General features: G+C 42.0%; 1 protein-coding gene across 1 annotated transcript in view; it reads right to left on the bottom strand.

The window, feature by feature from the left end:
• TMEM132B (transmembrane protein 132B) overlaps nt 1-19429 on the bottom strand; it is a 391123-nt gene that overhangs the window by 62038 nt on the left and 309656 nt on the right. Inside the window, exon 5 of the mRNA XM_032791201.1 lies at nt 8317-8460. Coding sequence (XP_032647092.1) covers nt 8317-8460 — 144 coding nt within the window. The remainder of the gene's footprint in view (nt 1-8316; nt 8461-19429) is intronic.

Below are 19429 nucleotides of genomic sequence, written 5' to 3'. Positions count from 1 at the left end.
AGTACAGGGTGTATCATGAGTAATTGTGCTGGTATCAGTGGCATTACACGGGCATGAGATCTGAACCAGGCCCTGTGAATTCTAGTAGATTCTAGAGAGTCCATTCAGTAAAGAAACACTGGGCTAAATTCCTTGGTGGTTTAACTCTACTGAAACAAATGGAATTATATCACAGATGAATTTGGCCCAATGACTGTTGCACTGTCACATTTGGCCAGACAGAAAGAAAGAGGCAGTGAGAATGTCCAAGGGTTAGGGCCCCCACTTGGGAGGTGGGGGAACTGGGGTCCAGCCCCCCTGTTACAATCACTCTTTCATTATTTATCCACTCAGTGGTTACAGCAGTCAGCAGACTCCTGTTCAATTTTTTTCTCCCCCTCTAGTGGGAGAAACTGAACCTGGGTTTCCCACCTCCAGAGCAAGTATTCAGCCACTGGGCTAACAGTCATAGGGTGGGCAATAGGTAGCTCCCTGAGTACACCTACCAGATCAGGCCCTTGTCATAAACAGACAGTTAAGGGTTAATATCTCTTTTACCTGTAAAGGGTTAAGAAGCTCAGTAAACCTGGCTGACACCTGACCAGAGGACCAATAGGGGGACAAGATACTTTCAAATCTTGGCTGAGGAAGTATTTTGTTGTGTGTCTTTGTTTGGGGTTGTCGCTCTTGGGACTAAGGGGACCAGACATCAATCCAGGCTCTCCAAATCTTTCTGAATTCAGTCTATTATGTTTCAAACTTGTAAGTAATAGCCAGGCAAGACGTGTTAATCTTATTTTTGTTTTCTCAACTTGTAAATGTTCCTTTTTTGCTGAGATGATTTTACCTCTGTTTGTTGTAACTTTAAAACCTAAGCCTGGAGGGGTTCCTCTGGGCTATATGAATCTGATTACCCTGTAAAGTATTTCCTCCTGATTTTCAGAGTGATTTTTACCTTTCTTTCTTTAATTAAAAGCTTTTTTTAAAGAACCTGATTGATTTTTCCTTGTTTTAAGATCCAAGGGGATTGGATCTGGACTCACCAGGGATTGGTGGTGGGAAAGGAGGGGGGATGGCTAATTTCTCCTTGTTTTAAGATCCAAGGGGTTTGGATCTGTGTTCACCAGGGAATTGGTGAAGTCCCTCAAGGCAACCCAGGGAGGGGAAAGTTTTGGGGGGGACAGAGAGTGCTCCAGACACTGGAATTCTAGATGGTGGCAGTGTACCAGATCTAAGCTAGTAATTAAGCTTAGAAGTGTCCATGCAGGTCCCCACGTCTGTACCCTAAAGTTCAGAGTTGGGAAGGAACCTTGACAACCCTGCACTCGACTTAGGCAACTGAATGCTTCGAGAGAGATGTAGCAGTGTGCATGTCCAGAGGCCGAAACTATAGTCACTAGTGAGTTTAGGTGCTACAGGATTCAGTGGAAGTTTTGTGGATCACAGTGGAGCCAAAACTGGGATTTAGACACCTAAATGCAACATTTAGGCACCTAAGTACCTTTGTGGATCTGGGCCCTATGTATTTATACTGCACCCAATCAACATGGTATCTAAGTAGCTATAAATGGATACATACTTGGTAACACACACAAATAGTAAGTGGCCAGGATATGCTCATTTAATCTGTGTAAATCCAGAGTGGTTTAATTGAATTCAGTGGAATTACATCACTGTAATTCAGAGCAGGGACAGAAATGAGCAAAAAGGATTGTCTCATTAACAATCTACTAAATCATAAGCTACTAAAGAGAAATAAAAGATTAAGAATGCAATGCTCTCGGTTCTGGCCAACAGCATATGACATCTCTGCAATTAGAAAGGAACAATACAGGATGGAATTAATGGGGTAAAGAAGCACAAAATTAGTAAATTACATACAACCCAGCTGACAACTTTTATAAGAGGGTTTAACTCTGTACAGCACATGGAAACATGTCTAGAAGTGAAATCAATATGGACTTTACAAAAGGTGCTTATCAAAGGGGGCAGCTACATGCTCTTTCTGAAATAGATAGATAACCCCCGTGCCAGTGCTAAATTCCAACTCACATTGTGGGTTTGAGCCTGCTAAATTCCAGCTAAAAACCACATTCAAACGGAGTTAAGGCTGAGAGAACATATAAATAATTTTGGGTAAAATATATTATGAGGTTGTTGCAATTATACAAAAAAATTAAATTACTCTCACTTTTAAGGCCCCTTTACATGACCACAGTGAGATAAAGTGGCCTTAGCATAAATGAGAATCAGATCTCTTGCCTTTGGTTAACTACATAATTATTAATTTAATGGTCTACCTATTCTACTAGCCAAAAGGCATAGTCCCAGGTGAGCGTCTCTTCTATCAATTCTCAATCTGTTAATTTGATGCCAGAAAGTTTCACACAGCAGGCTAAATTTACACCCTGTTTAGTCTCTGAAGCAAATGGAACAATACAGGGTGTAAACTGATACTGGATTTGATCTACTGCTCTAGGGACTGATCCAAATCCCAGTCAAGTCAATAGAAAAGTCTCCCATTGACTTGAATAAGCCTAGGATCAGGCCCTTGGGTTTTATTCTCAGGCAGAATAAGAACTATTTTGAAAAAAGACAAGAAAAGCAGTCAAAGGGCAGGAGCCTCGCTTTCACAACGTGTATAAATTCACCACTGCAACTGGAAAGCTTGTCTCTTTTCTTAGAGGTCATGTCAAGCCTTATTTAGTTGCCGGCTCCAGTGGACCTTTTAAATTCAGGAACCAGAACAACTTCATGCCCAGCTTTGACAGCGTACCCATATGGAGGGCTGCTGCTTGAACTAGCTGGATTTTAAACAGGCAGTGTTTTGAAATGTAACACCTCCCTATAGGCTGCAGATGTTAATTTTATTAGGGAGGAAGTCCTTTTCCTGACCTTTTTATGTCTAACTTAATCCAACCTTCTCTAACCACAGAAAATTCTAGAACTAGTAGAAACTTTACTAATACAAAAGGTAAATCCATGAGCACCGTTTTACAGACCTGTACCTGGTTTTCTGAAGTGAAAAAAACAAAACACCTCAGTTCTTGAGTTTACAAGATCAACAATCCACTATGAAAACAACGAGGAGTCCTTGTGGCACCTTAGAGACTAACAAATTTATTTGAGCATAAGCTTTCATGGCTTAACACAGCGACCGCTCTGAAACCTGAATTCATTGTGAAGTGAAAAATAACAGAGCCACTAATCAGATAAGAACAGCAGCATGGTACATAGCAAAAAATAATAGTGAAATTTATAGAGGGAGACTGTGCGCCTTTGAAAATCAAGTTGGGTCACACGTGGAGATATTCATTCATGTTTCCTCTGGTAAAGACTTCAAGGAAAATGGGTTGAAAGCAAAAAGGAAATGTGATTTTATTTCAGTGGATATACTGGGAAACAGAAACACTTAAGGCCTGACTGAATCTCATTTACACTAAGGTCCATTTACACCCATTTGGCAATGTGAATGGATCGGAAAGTGGTCATAAATTTAATTACGCTGCCAGAGTGGTGAAACCCAGAGATACATTGCAGTGACTGGAGTAATAGTAATAGGAGGAAATTTAATAGTGAAAAGTGCAAGGTCATGCATTTAGGGATTGTGACGTTATTGATAGAAACTGGGACCATATAGAACATGGGTTGCAACCAAGGTCCTGTAGTGGCACCAAATCCTAGGTAAAGGGGGTCATATAAGGTGTCTAAGACCAGGTTATGGGTTACTGGTTATGATATGCTGTCTGTATGTCTGTATCATTTTTGTAGTTGAAGTTACGAATATTGGCTGTATCCTCGTCTGTATTTCAAACTTGTGCTGTGTTAACTGGGAATGATCCCAGACAGTTGGTGTCAGCTCTGTTTAGCCTGCTTGATGGCCCATTAAGGACCATCTAGCCACACAATTGACCCATTCAGAGTAGGCGGATACACCTTGTGACTCAGCAGGGTGTGCAGAAACTGGCCCATCTGACTACAGACTCCATTTTGCTGTAACTTTCCACAGTAGGAACAAAGGAGTGTTCTTACACCTGGAAAAGCCTATATAAGGCGGAGGCCTCATCTCCATCTTTGTCTTCAGTCCTCCTTCTTACCTCTGGAGGGACTTTGCTACAAGCTGAAGCTCTGCAAAAGGGACTGGATGACCATCCAGCCGGGGATGTTCTCCAGAGACTGATTTAAACCTGCAGTTTACTCCATCAACTCTCACAGCCTGAATAAGAACTTGCCATTACTGTATGTAATTGATTCCATTTAACCAATTCTAGCTTTCATCTCTATCTTTTCCCTTTTGAATAAACCTTTAGATTTAGATTTAAAAGGATTGGCAAAAGCGTGATCTGTGGGAAGATCTGGTGTGCATATTGCCTGGGTCTGGGGCTTGGTCCTTGGATCGAGAGAACTTTTTCTTTTACTGGGATGTTGGTTTTCATAACACATTCATCCCAGGACGAGTGGCACTGGTGGTGATACTGGAAGACTGGAGTGTCTAAGGAAATTGCTTGTGTGACTTGTGATTAGCCAGTGGGGTGAAACCAAAGTCATTTTTGTCTGGCTGGTTTGGTTTGCCTTAGAGGTGGAAAAACCCCAGCCTAGGCTTGACTGCCCTGTTTGAGCATTTGTCTGAATTGGCACTCTCAGTGGGTCCCGCCAGAACCACGTCCTCAAGGGAATTAATAACAAGAATTTTTGCCAGTAACGCGCGGACACGACAAGTTATAAATAGCAAGAGGAGGAGAAGAACCTTGGAGTAATTGGTTGATCACAGGATGACCTAGTAGCCGCCATGTGACATGGCCGAACAAAAAGCTAATGCGGTCATTGGGCTGCATCAGGTGAGGTTATTTCCAGTAGAGATGAGGAGGTGTTAGTACCGTTATACAAAAGGCACTGGTGAGACCTCATCTGGAATACGTGTGTGCAGTTCTGGTCTCCCATGTTTAAGGAAGGTATGAATTCAAACTTGAACAGAATACAGAAACGGGCTATTAGGATTGATCCGAGGAATGGAAAACCTGCCTTAATGGAAATGGTAGACTCAAAGAACTCGGCTTGTTTAGCCTAACCAAAAGAAGGCTGAGGGAGATATGATTGCTGCTCTATAAAATATAGTCAGAAGGATAAAATACCAGGGAGGGAGAGGAATATTTAAGTTCAGTACAATGTGGACATAAAACAAAATGGAATATAAACCTGGCCATACAGGAAGTTTAAACTTGAAATTAGACAAAGGTTTCTAACCATCAGAGGAGTGAAGATCTGGAACAGCTCCAAAGGGGAGAAGTGGGGCAAAAGACACATCTGGCTTCAAACTAAGCTTGATACGTTTATGGAGGGGATGGTATGATGGGATAGCCTAATTTGGCAATTAATTGATCTTTGACTATTAGTGGTAATATGCCCAATGGCTTGTGATGGGATGTTAGATGTGGTGGGATTCTGGTTACTACAGAGAATTCTTTCCTGGTGCTGGCTGGTGAGTCTTGCCCACATGCTCAGGGTTTAACTGATCGCCATATTTGGGGTGGGAAGGAATTTCCTCCAGGACAGATTGGCAGAGGCCCTGGGGTTTTTTTGCCTTCCTCTGCAGTGTGGGGCACGGGTCTTGCACCTTGAAGTCTAAAAAACCATGATCTGAGGACTTCAGTGGCTCAAACATAGGTTAGAGGTTTGATACAGGAGTGGGTGGGTGAGATTCTGTGGCCTGCATTGTGCAGGAGATCAGACTAGACAATCATAATGGTCTTTCTGACTTTAAAGTCTATGATTCTATTAAATGAGAACCAGGCCATTAACGTTTTAAAACATTTTACTTAAATGCACAGCAAATAACCCCTCCCCATCACATTCTCCCTGCAGCTGTATTGTAAATTGGTCTTTGTTAGACAACTCAGAAATTATTTGTGTTCGTGAAAACGAGAGCTACCTGTTCACCCCCAAAAAAACCCAAAAGTAAAAGTTTCCTGGCTATAGATTTTGACACCAACCCAAGTGTTGGATTGAAGTTTCTGATTAGAGTGAAACAAAAAATACAAGTCAACCTGAACAAATGTGCACAAAGCTGGCTAGCATTAGTCTGGGAATGGGAAAATCTCAACTGATAGCATAATTAAGGAAGCTGCAGTCAAGAAAAATTGTTTATTGCTAAAATATTGTGTTGAATTTGATGATGAGAGTGATGTAGTATTATTTGGTTCAGATCTTTCCAGACTTGACAATAGAACATCATTGTATTTCTTTAATCAATTACCTTATGTAGAGAATTTGAATTGAAGCGCATGTTGAGTCCAGTACACATTTCAGCACAATTCATTTTTTTCAAACGTGGCCTAAGAGAATTTGCTCACTTCATTAAATACAGCATGCCAAAGTAGGTTTTGGGCAGGGGGAGGGGGGGGTTGTGATTTTTATCAAGACTTACAAGATACTGATGAAAACACCTCCTTTTCTAGTAACACTTCTACAAACACCATCTCTAGTTTGACAATAAATACCCTAAAATTTCACCAGTAAAGTTACAAAATAAGTTCTTTAAGTCCAATGCCTCATTGTCGTCTTTGGAGATAAATTGGAATGTGTTTGATTTACCACATACCAGATGCAATGGCTGATAATGAACTCACTCCAAGTTTTTTAAAATAAGGCGAGGGTGAATTTTTGGATCTGGTAAAAATCCATGTACATATATTTCAAAATGAATTATAGGCTGACGATACACATTTTTTTGTTCACCTAAGATAGCACATACTTTGTCGGAGAATTTTTCATGCTATCTGCTAAGACCCCTATGGTGTTATCTACAAAAAATGTTGCACTGATGAGTTAAAATACTAAGACACAGGCTTTGGTGCCTCAAAAGCAATCTACAGAGAACATATAAATATGGTCTGTCAGATCTGGAAATGTATGTAGAGAAAACACAATTACTATCTAGAAGACCAGAAGGAATGTTCTTTGTTAAAGGCTACAGAGGTAGTTAGTATTAAAGTTCTTGGGTCACAGGATCTCTGTTTGCAGAAGAGGTAAGTGTAGAGACTTATCTTCTGTAACAGCTGTGTCCACGCGACTCAGGCAAAACACAAAAAATACCACCATTCCAAGACTCCTCTTTGAAAACTCCATAGAGGTAAGGATAAAGGCAAGATAATCCTACTCAGATCTGATGCTTATGCACCACCAACAAAAAGCAGACATAATAGACACACAATTCCAGTTAAAATGCTTCTCTACCTTTATGTCTAAATAATAATAATAATAATTTGTATGACTTTGTTTTCTATGGTAACAACAGTGGCAAAGTTATACAATCAATGACTTTAAAAGGTCATATTTACAATCCCTTTGTCTCTCCATTGATTGGTGTTAATGTAGAGGAAACCAATTTAACCTATCACATTTGAAAGCAAAGTCTGCTTTTCCTACAGTAGGTAGGACAAGGTGGTTTAGAAAGTCATAGATCTTACTATAAAGAAGTTTTTATTTAAAAAAATCTGCTTTGTTGTGTACCAGGTGGCTTAATGTATCAGTGCAAGTAGTCTTTCATCTCTGGAGAACTCAGTTCAAGTTTGTTGCGGTGAAATCTTGGCCCCATTGAAGTCAACTGGAATGTCGCCATTGACTTCAATAGTACCAGAATTTCACTCTTGGTCTAACTGTCACTCTTACACACATCACAATGCCACTTCAGAATTTGTAAGAGTGCAATGTCTTTGCTTAGGAGAAGCTCGGGACTGGAAAATCAAGGTCAAAAAGGTCAGGAGTGTATTAGCAACCTGGCAATATACCAATCCTATCAACTCTTACTATTTATGTAATAATGGGTGCAGAAGGGCTGCATGACAGCAAGGGTCCCTGAATGATGGCTTGATTCTTCCCAAGTCTAACACCAGACATCATGTGCTTCCCCCTCAGCAGCATTGATCTGCCAGCAAGCAAAAAAAGAGGCAGGGCCATGATTCCTTCCATTCTCCCCCGTTTTGGTGGTTTAGCACCACTGAGGGCCCTGCACTTTCCGTGTTCATGCATTCATACTGTCCAGTCCAGGGATTCACACCCACCTCTCTGCTAGGCACATAGGCAGCACCTGGATCGCTGGGTTTCACCATACAGAAGGAGCATGCTATCCCTGAACAACCTCCAGAAATCCAATGCCCTTTTGAACACTAACACTGGATCATTTCTGGTGGGACTCCATGACTGCAAAGTTGGGGGCCTGAATGCCACAGAGAGCACAAGGAGGATCGTGGTTGAATTCTGTTCAGGGGCACAATGAGGGGGGGCAGAAAGGGGAAGCTCCATCTTTCCAACTTGCACACCTTAGTTTAGCCACCTCACCTTTATGACATCTTCATCAGCTGATTTACATTCAGTGGACTCTGAAACGTCGATCACTGAACCATCCTCGTGCACAGCAACAACTTTCACCGGAACAGATACCGTCTTCCCTGTCAGAATGGCCGTGTTAAGGACTTCTGTATCCTGCACATACACACACATGCACAAAAAGGGGATGCACGTTAAAGAAGCATGACCACGTGGCACAATGTAGACATTTCCAGTGTTGTTGGAAATCAGTCATTATGCTTATTGACCTTCATCCTTGACTTGCAATTTTAAAAATTAGGTGCACTGCTAAAGTAATTTGCTAATACAAAATAACAAGTTATAAATACACCAGTAGATATTGCCAGCATGATGCAATAAATCAGGTTTGTTCTGCATTCTTCTTAATGCTTTGCAGAAGACAGGGTCATATGTCACAATCTTTATGGAGCTACACAAATCTTTCCATCTCAACCTCCCAAGTTATGTCGGTGGTTGTAGATACGGACACCAAGTGTTATGATAAACCTCCCTCCACTGCTTCCCAAATTCTCCTTAAAAGATGTGCCTGTTAAGTGGTTTCCTTCTTTGGGGGCTTGAGTGAAACCTTCATTTTCATGTCACGTTAGAAAGAGATGTGGTGCCAAAAACAACAGAATGCCATATGCAAATTTTAAAATCTTTCCCCATCAGAATCCCACCTGGAGACATTTTACTGGCCATCAAGCCATATTTATCTTCTCCTGTGATGGATTCACAGAGCCAGGATGCTAATGACTCCATTAACACAGCCTTCATCTACACCTTGGCGTGGATAGAGTATGATTAATTACCCCATATGAGCTGTTATTGCGGTCCCCCGCTTGCGTAAGTGGCTGTGCAGTTTGGAGGAGGAGAACCTCGAAAGGTACTTTACTCAACAGGATCTGCGTGGTTTACAAATAAGAAATGCTTGCAACCAGAGCCAGACCTTCATGCTGCACTGCATGACCAATGCTTGTGTGGGTTCAGTCTCTGGTTTCAAGAAGCACCTTGTGGTTGAGTTTTTTTATTTATTTAAATCCGTTAGCTTTTTATTAATCACTTCCATAAAATCATCTCTTCAACTTCAACTAGGGGGCAAAAGTAGCTTTCCAACTCATCCAACTTTAAAGTCCATAATTAGCCTGGGTGGAAAACTGGACTGAAGTGAGAAATCTGGCACTGTCTTGCATAGGCAGTGAGGTATATTCACTATAATTTCCTTCTGTCTGCTAGCTAAATTAACAGGAAACAATGGGAGTACACCACAAGCTACAGACATCAGAAGATGACCAATAAGTACTGGCAACTAAGATATAATATTAATATCGGGCAACTTTTAGAAAAAATAGCTTGAATTAAATGAAGTACTAAAGACCAGGGCTAGCTAACGAACAACGTATACTAGTGCTTTGCCATCAGTCAGGTTCCAAAAAAGCACGTAAGCACATGCTTGAGTGCATTTGTATTTGGAACAGTATTAAGGCATGTGCTTAACTCAAAGCTTTCACTTCAAAGGGATTTAAGCATATGCTTAAGTGCTGTCCTGAATAAGGCCTCAAGAAATAAATATACATTCTTTGTTCTACATTAGGTAAGTCATGAACCAGATGTTTTGTGCAGTAAATGACTGTTTAATGTTCATTTACGTTGATCAGTCTCATTTATAAGCAGCTGTCATCCAGTAGGGAGGGACAGCATGGGTAAAAGAAATAGATGTGAAAAAAAACAAAAACAAAACAAAAACCCTGCCAAGTCCTTACAAGGACTATAGATTGAGCGAGACTGAGAACCAAAATGTGTCACCTTGCGGGGAAAAAATTTTAGATTGCAGAAGACATATAGGGTCAAATTCGGGCTGCTTCATTCATGCCAAAACCATTGGTGAGCAACCTGCAAATCATATACAGTCAGACATATATACACACGCATATACATACACAGTAATAGGCTTGTGTGTACATATATAATATATCATATGACACATACATAATGGAGAGGTAATGCCCCTGCGATATGTTGCATTTCACCTGGACCATTTTATCACAATGCCATTTTCCAAGCCATTCTTCCATAAAGGACTTTTTTCTTCAAAGGATCAGGTAGAAAAATACGTCTCACAAGGGACATAATTAACAAATACAGCTGAATAATCCTCCTTTTCAGAACTCTTTCTGGTGGGGAGGGGAATGTGAACCACATAACTCTCCACTCAGGGCCTGATCCAAAGCCCATTGAAGTTAATGGAAAGACTCCCATTGACTTCACAGGCTTTAATGGAACTGGCTGATCTTACGTATGTCAGTTTTGCACCAGTTATTATAACAGTAACCAGCAGTTGTTCTTGCTTTACACCAGTGTAAGCAAGAGGAGAATTGGGCCCAATGAGCTTCATTTTAAAAAACAATTGGTGATTAGTGGCTACACTGACATCATCTTTGGCACTGCTGAAGGTTAATACAAAGATTACAAAAGGATTTCTGTTCCTTTTGTACACTTCATCTGAACTGGGAAGCTGAGGACAAGAGAACAGGGCTAAGAATTGACACATCACTAGCCTGTTTATTTTTGGATGTTCTGAAATACTTTTATCTTGATCTTGACATAAAGTGTTGCCCTATGTTCCTCTCAGCATGTTGAGAAACTCGCCGTGCTGATTAGCGGTTGCTGCATCACAAAAATAAACTTCACTGGGAGGAAAACTTATGATATAAAATCAATATCTCAAATGCTTAGATCCAGTGTTATGCAACTAGAGTAGACAGTGTTAAGATCTTTTTACAAGCTAACTATTTTCAGACTCCAAAAATATATTTCCTCTGTGAGAAAGAGTATGAAGTCTGAATTGAACTAATTGCCTGTCCATAAGAGAGAGAGAGAGAGAGATGTTATATTTTAAAAAATGGATCTTTGACAAGTAACCATTTTCTGAATTTATCATGTCTATAGTGATTATTGCTGACAGTGCCTGAAATCTACAGAAGGGTAATAACACTGATTTACAGGTCAGCTGGCATAAACTGGCAGAACTCAACTGAAATTGATGATACTATGCCAAGTTTCACCACTGAGGATCTTAGCCACAGTGACTAAAACGTCCCAGATGTAAAATGGTAAATACCCTAGTCCTGCTTCTGTACTCCGAGGCTTTTTTTTTTTAAAAAGGATAGCTAGCGTACAAAAATGGAATTCTATTAACTCAGGTGGGAGCTGCATATTCACATTGCCTGCTCTGTCCCTGAATAATAATTACAGAAGTGTTTATCTCTAATTCCTTCTCTGTACCTGAATGCATTAGCACTTCAGCAGAGCTTTTCTTAATTACAACTGTAACCTGCTAATAGTGTTTCTTTGTTGTCTGAAGGAATCTACTTCTTATCCAGCCTAGGCTAAATTAAAATTTAATTCAACATCAGGTCACAACAGAACTAGGAAGCAAATGACAGCTGTTTAATTAAAACCTAAACCTGATTAGATGCACTACTGAGAGAAATACTCTAGAGGAAGAGTAGAAAACTACCAAAACTCCAGGCCAGGATAATGGCTTTATTTGAATATGAATAAACCCTATGTGCATCTACTGTAAATGTTTACAACTCATTGCTTTGGACAAATGAGGGAGAGGGGAAATATGAATGGGAGACTTGTCAAAAGTTGTGATAAAGCTGTGATTGCCAACACTCTCTATTAACATGGTGAATATGTTACCGAGAGTGGGGATTATTGAGGAATGACTGTAGTAGATATTAATGAACCCATTCTATGAAACCCACAAGAGTGGTATGAAAAGCCCAAATAATTAGGCTTTAAACAGCTGTGCTGCATAGCACAGCATCTTCCCAAGAAATACATGTGCATAGCTCACAGCCTGGCCAAGCGGCTCCGGTGGGTTGAGAACTGCATTCCTCACCTGTGGCAGAGGTACTTGGCCAACAGATCAGTGTAGCGGTTCATCTAGCGCTGTGGCATATAGCTATACCTACCTACACATCACTGCCAGTGTAGACAAGGTCTATTACAAAGCCAGAAATGGAACCCTTAGTCTCCTTAGTCCCAGTCCAACACCTTAACCACAAGAGCATTTTTCTTCCCCACAAGTATCCGCAAGCAGCCATTCTGCAAGCATCCTACTCCTATCTGCACTGCGTTGCTTAAGTAATGCAGAGGACCTTGTGCTGGCCCTGTGCATGAGGATGAATATCAGTCTGAATGATTAATGTACAGGCTGGCTTATTTCTTAGAGGTTAACAAAACATGTTTCAGTACAGTAAATCTAATAAAAACACTCAATTGTAAATCAGAAGGGAAACTTAAAGCCAGCCCTGTTCTGCTGACAAATGTTACAGCTAAATGCCTTTTGGCATTTAGTTGAAATCATTGTCTGTAGTGAAGAAGGCATGGAACTGAAACATTTGTCTGCAGAATTGCATTCCTTTATCATTATTATTATTATTTTTTCCCCTGCGTGTATCTCGTGAAAAGAAATTTGTAACATTGGAACTAATCTTTTGGAACCCATTCTCCAGTCCCATAATGGCACCTCTTAGAAATGTAAATTACAGGGCAGATTGTGACGTGGGTTTTTTTAACCTCCTTAGATAAACTATTCACCACCTTTTGCTTCAGATCAAAGATCAAGGCAATGTAAGACTATTAAGCAAGCTTAATATATAAATTAGATGCTTTGCTAAAATTATTATAATCCAGAACAATTCTGGTGTATTTTTCCCTCAGAGCTGAATGGTGTTGTAGGATTCAAATACATATTAATGAACCCCACTTGGTGGAAAGCTATTTATATTTTCCACTACCACATATCTGTTGTGACTCACAAGTAAAATCTGCCACTTTCTCACCCAAGGGTGAAAACGTACAACTGAGATCATGTGGTCTTTGTTCTTTGAGGGTTTTTTCCCTTAAATTAATCCAGTTACACTCCATTGACTCTGCCTCATGCTAAGTGGCCAGTCTCACACTTTAATGCCCATAGAAGAGCAGCTAGCTTGGTCAATATCTGATTATTCACTGATCATACTTGGGAGTAGGGTGACCAGGTGTCCCGATTTTATAGGGACAGTCCCAATATTTGAGGCTTTTTCCTTTTATAGGCTCCTATTACCCCCCACCCCCCGGTCCTGATTTTTCACACTTGCTGTCTGGTCACCCTACTTGGGAGGCTGATCCTGCTGTCCTTACACACCTATGACTGAAACCAACAGGAGTTCTGCATGTGAAGGGACTACAAGATATTAAATGACAAATTCAGCCATCTTTAGTCACCTTGAGCAGTACCATAATTCATGCATAATTCTGCTGGCTCCACTGGGGCTACTTATGCAGTCAGGTACTATTCTCTATGAACATGGGTGGCAGAATCAGGCCCAGAAGGATCTGCCCTGCATGTCACTAGAAGGTCATATCCCTGCCTCTCTATCCTTTCTCAGGCTCCAGCTGTTTTCTCATGTGAACATTTTATAAATTGTATCATTATTAAGAATGATCGACTATGACAGATGGTAAATCACAAATACTGCAGGCTATCATGCCAAAGTGAAAGGTCATCCTTTAGCACTTTTGTCTTCCTGCATAATAGATTTAACTTATACTGGGATTCCCAAGGAAGAAGAGGCAGGAGGTCATATCCTGCAGACAAAGTTAATATAGATTAAACTATAAAAGAGAGAGAGGTTCTTAATCGCAGATTCTTCTCATGGCCCATATGCAGGGCCGGTGCCACCATTTAGGTGACTTAGGCAGTTGCCTAGGGCGCTAGCATTTGGGGGGCACCATTTTCTTCAGCAGCGACCGTGGTGGCCAGATCTTCACCCACCCCAGTCGTCGCCAGCATTTAGGCGGAGGGAACTGGGTCAGGGGGGTGAGGGAGGGTGTCTGCAGCAAGTAAGGGGGGAGTGGCACGCAGGGAAACTCCCCACCCCAGCTTCACCCCTGCCCCAAGCACACCATGGTTGCTCACTTCTCCCACCTCCCAGCTTGTAGCGCCAATCAGCTTTAGGCGCCGCAAGCCTGGGAGGCGGAGAAGCAAAGCGGACACGGTGTGCTCAGGGTGCTTGTGCTCATGCACGGAGCAGGGGTGAGCTGGGGCGGGGGGGTGCCAGGGCGGAGGGGGCGGGCAGGGAGCGCTGCATGGGGCATGCCTCAGGGCGGAGGCGGGCAGCTGCCCTGGGGGGTTGCCTCAGGCGGAGGGAGGGCAATCTGCGTGGGGGGGGCGCCTTAGGGCGGAGGGGGGAAGCTGCCACTGGGGGGGCACCTCAGGGGAGGGGTGCTGGGGGGAGGGTGCAAAGTGGAAGTTTTGCCTAGGGCACAAATCATCATTGCACCGGCCCTGCCCATATGCAGCACATATCAGCCTAACTGAATATTTTTCTAGATGTATATTATAGTGTGCACTGAAATAACACTTGATCTCCATGAACAAGTATCAGCAAACATGTTTCTTCATAGATTCCATAACAAAATCCTATTTACTGTCTCATCTCCTAAAAATATATGTATTAGAGGAAACTGATTCCTTAACTTGTATACTATATGCAGCATGTCCTAGGATCTCAGAGGTATCAGCTAGAGTGACATTTTTATTGTGAAATTCATGGAGGTCAAAGCTGAGATTTCTGATGTTTGCTATTATTTTTACAAACTTGCTCCTGTAATGTCATTAAAAAATAATAAGAAATTCGGTCATTTTTTGAGGTTTATCCAGGAATGATGAGCAAATCCTGCAGCCAAAGGTGAACCCTGATTAGCAGCAAACAACATCACATGTGACCTTTAAAAAAACCTCGTAATAGCTGAACTGCACCCCATTAAGTGGAAGTTCAGAAAGCAGCCTGATGCACATGGCAGGGGTAATTGCAACCTGTCAAGCAGTCTCCTGTGTTTTAGCTAAACACCAGTATCCTCTGCTGCTAGCAGAGACCTTTCCTGAGAACAGGCTTATACTGTTTTGCTTCAGCCCATCATGTCCCCACAGACTTTATGCACAAAGCCAGCTGTGTTAACATCTTGGCACTCGTGTTCCAAAATGTAAACTCAAGGTTGTAGCAGTCAAAGGATGGGAAATTCTCAACACAGGAGAAAGCTTGTCACCTGTCTGCTTCTGGCGAACCACATGGAAGAAAAACCCACTGAGTTCTCTGGGTTTGTGCTTCAATGCTATTCTGTGTCCCATGCTATAGAGGGCGCATGAAAAGACTGTATGACACTGACTGTATGTCAGAGAACAAAAGGTAGCTGGAGTTAGAATCTCTCTTCTCTATTTATGCAGGTAATCTCTGAATACTTTTCTTGCAGCTTCTTATCTTTTCTCAGCATCTTCCCCCACTACCATTTGAATTAATAACCATAAAGGGATATTCCAACCAATCTGACAATCAGGTTTGGTTACTTTATTGGGAGCTTTAATGGGATGCTAGAGGAACCTAGCAGGGGATCAATAATAATTTCGGAAGCAGGCATTTGACAAAGTTGCTTCTCTTACTTTGAAATTGCTTATTCTGCATAGTGTGTGTATGGCAAACCTTTCAGAATTATCTCTCTAGGTAGGTATTTAAAGCGTGCTTAATTATCTAGCATAGTATCTGAGCAGTCATCTGGTAGATTTATGCCAGCTGTATGCCGTAGTAAAGGACTGGTAATCTTTATAAAACACATTGGGAATGCTCTCAGTATAGTAAAACTATTGTCATGTTAGACATTTATGGTAACACAGTGCTACTTAGTTTATGATAATCATGGACCTGATGCTCCTCTCCCACGCGACTCCAGAGAAACTCTACTGAAATCAAGAGGACTCCATCCAGTTGCTGCAGTCTGCCTACATGCTGTGGATTGCAGTATCGGGGCCCGAATCCACACCCTTGCACAATAAATTCTGTTTGAAATGTCAATTAAATAATTTCAGAAACCCCAAGGCGGCAGAGCAATATATATTGATCTTTTCTGTTAAGGAACACAAGGTGAGAATAAGTGGGGTGGGGCCTTGGGGCAAAGGGGGGAGTGGGGGCGGGGATGGGGGTGGAAACAGGGGCAGGAAGGCAGGGTGGGGGTTTGGGAGAAGGGTGGGATCTGGGGCTGAGCAGGGGTTGAGCATCCCTGGGGCAAGTTAGAAGCCAGTGCTGTGTACAGGAGGTCAGAGTAGATGATCACAGTGATCCCATCTGGTTTTATAATAGGAGTTATTGGTCTGAATTTCTGGCCACCATTTGCAATTTTGCCCAGAGACCTTGATCGCTACTGGTTTAACAAAGCCATGTCCAACCAAAAAAAAAAAACGTAATGACCATTTTGAAGCATTTCTTTTCAATGTTTCTCAGCCAGCCGTCTCTTTCTGCGTGGGATGGAGAAAATACTATATCATTGCTATAATGTGAGAGTTGGCAATTTACTGGCTTGACAAGTAAAGCCAGCACTAATCTACAGACCTTGAAATATAGGGTTGCATTATCATATGATTTTACTGCTCATCTGTGTAATCATCATCTGTCAAGACTGCTACCTGGGCAGAAATCCATATCTTTCTGTAATAACAGCCGCTTTAATGTTATAGAAGAATACACAAATTAATACATTGCATGATATACATTGTCCATGTCCCTGAGGAGTGTTCTCTCATGGCTACTGCAAGCATCTGCGATCAGGACTCCTGGGAGATAGATCTGTCTATCCACTCTTCTGCTTCTCACTTACTAGCTGACCTTGATAAGCCACCCACAATACCACCTACATGGGGAGATATTTGTGAGGGGCGTTGTAAAGTTCTGCAAAGTGCTCTGAGGTCCTCAGATGAGAGATGCACTGAGGACAAGTGTTACTATAGATTTAGCTCTTTTGCTAGATGCTCTAAACACGGTAGCAACTTGATCCAGTGATGCCATATGATTCATGCAAATACAAATGCTGCCCTTCAAAATGTGAATGACTAGCATAGCCATAGCCCAGCCAATGTATATCTACCATCATTTCAATACAATGCACAAACAGGAGCCTCCTCTCTCTGTCTAATAGGGGCCTGGTGCTGAGGGGCATAAGGAGCAGATAATGGGGCAAAGGCTAGCATCTAGCAAGAGAGCAGACAGTCAGGGAGGCAGCAGGGTAATTTCCCTGCTGTCTCCCTCCCTCAGTTGATGGTGGAGCTGGATGGACATAGAAGAGAACAGAGGCTACAATCTCACAGAGGATGATGCAGTATCTACCCTCCCCCATTATGCTCCCTTGAGTTCTAGGAGGCCCTCACCCTTGCCTGCATGGGGACACTTGGAAAGTTAATGCAAACTGAAAGTGGATTTGTTAAAGTGATTAAGCTCCTGTCTGGACACTCTCATTCAGAATTAAAGTGGCCTTAATTCAGTTTCATAGAATCACAGAATATCAGGGTTGAAAGGGACCTCAGGAGGTCATCTAGTACAACCCCCTGCTCAAAGCAGGACCAATTCTCAACTAAATCGTCTCAGCCAGGGCTTTGTCAAGCCTGACCTTAAAAACCTTTAAGGAAGGAGATTCCACCACCTCCCTAGGTAACCCATTCCAGTGTTTCACCACCCTCCTCGTGTATTCAACCTAAACCTCCCCCACTGCAACTTGAGACCATTATTCCTTGTTCTGTCATCTGGTACCACTGAGAACAGTCTAAATCCATCCTCTTTGGAACCCCCTTTCAGATAGTTGAAAGCAGCTATCAAATCCCCCCTCATTCTTCTCTTCTGCAGATTAAACAATCTCAGTTCCCTCAACCTCTCCTCAAAAATCATGTGCTCCAGCCCCCTAATCCTTTTTGTTGCCCTCCACTGGACTCTTTCCAATATTTTCACATCCTTCTTGTAGTGTAGGGCCCAAAACTGGACACTACTCCAGATGTGGCCTCACCAATATCGAATAGAGGGGAATGATCACTTCCCTCGATCTGTTGGCAATGCCCCTACTTATACAGCCCAAAATGCCGTTAGCCTTCTTGGCAACAAGGGCATACTATCGACTCATATCCAGCTTCTCATCCACTGTAACTCCTAGGTCCTTTTCTGCAGAACTGCTGCCTAGCTATTCATTCCCTAGTCTGTAGCAGTGCATGGGATTCTTCCGTCCTCATCAGGTTTCTTTTGGCCCAACCCCCTAATTTGTCTAGGTCCCTCTGTATCCTATCACTGCCCTCCAGCACATCTACCACTCCTCCCAGTTTACTGTCATCTACAAACTTGTTGAGAGTGCAGTCCACGTCATCCTCTATATCATTAATGAAGATATTGAACAAAACTGGCCCCAGAACTGACTCTTGGGGCACTCCGCTTGATACCAGCTGCCAACTAGACATGGAGCCATTGATCACTACTTGTTGACCCTGACGATCTAGCCAGCTTTCTATCCACCTTATAGTCCTTTCATCCAGCCCATACTTCTTTAACTTGCCGGCAAGAATACTTGATGGCAAGTTAAAGTTTAGCATGCTTCACTTTGGAAGACATGATATCTCCCGCTGGAGGAGTATGTACCAACCTCAACACCAGCCCAAAATATTTAAATAGCACACAATGAGTAGCTCTCTTCAGTCGAATAGTCCTCAGCAGCCCTGGTTTTAAAACGAAGAATCGACAGGTTGAAAATTTGAAGATAAAAGGGACAGAAATTTTCAGACTCTTCATTGTTTCTCAGGTCCTCCTATATCTTTGCTTTGAACAGCATTTCTGAAAGCCTCTCAAAGAAGAGAAATGGAGCTATTTATAGTTCCATGACAGCAGGTAGCAGGATAGTAGTTCACTGTCACTTTCACCATTCATTAGCACAAAAACTCAGCTAACCTCTGTTCACTCTTACAAGTTACACCAGGAAGGTTTTATCCATGTTATTCAGATATCACATATATATATTTTTTAAAAAATATGTGATTCCGTTCCATACTTGAGAAGGCTTTTTGGTTCTGTTCATTTCTTCAGAGAGAAAGCTGCGAAGTGGCACTAGCAAATAGTTATTGGCACATTTGCGCTCTCTCTCTCTCTCACAGCTCAGATTTCCGACTGCTCGGAGACTTCCCACCCCTGCTGGCGATCGTGGTCAACGTGACTGTAATCTCCAAGTGATTCCTTGACACTTGAGCACA

Source organism: Chelonoidis abingdonii, chromosome 22, assembly GCF_003597395.2.
Source record: "Chelonoidis abingdonii isolate Lonesome George chromosome 22, CheloAbing_2.0, whole genome shotgun sequence".
Lineage (NCBI taxonomy): Eukaryota > Metazoa > Chordata > Testudines > Testudinidae > Chelonoidis > Chelonoidis abingdonii.
Note: the sequence above shows the minus strand (reverse complement) of the source record. Positions and strands in the feature narration are given on the sequence as shown.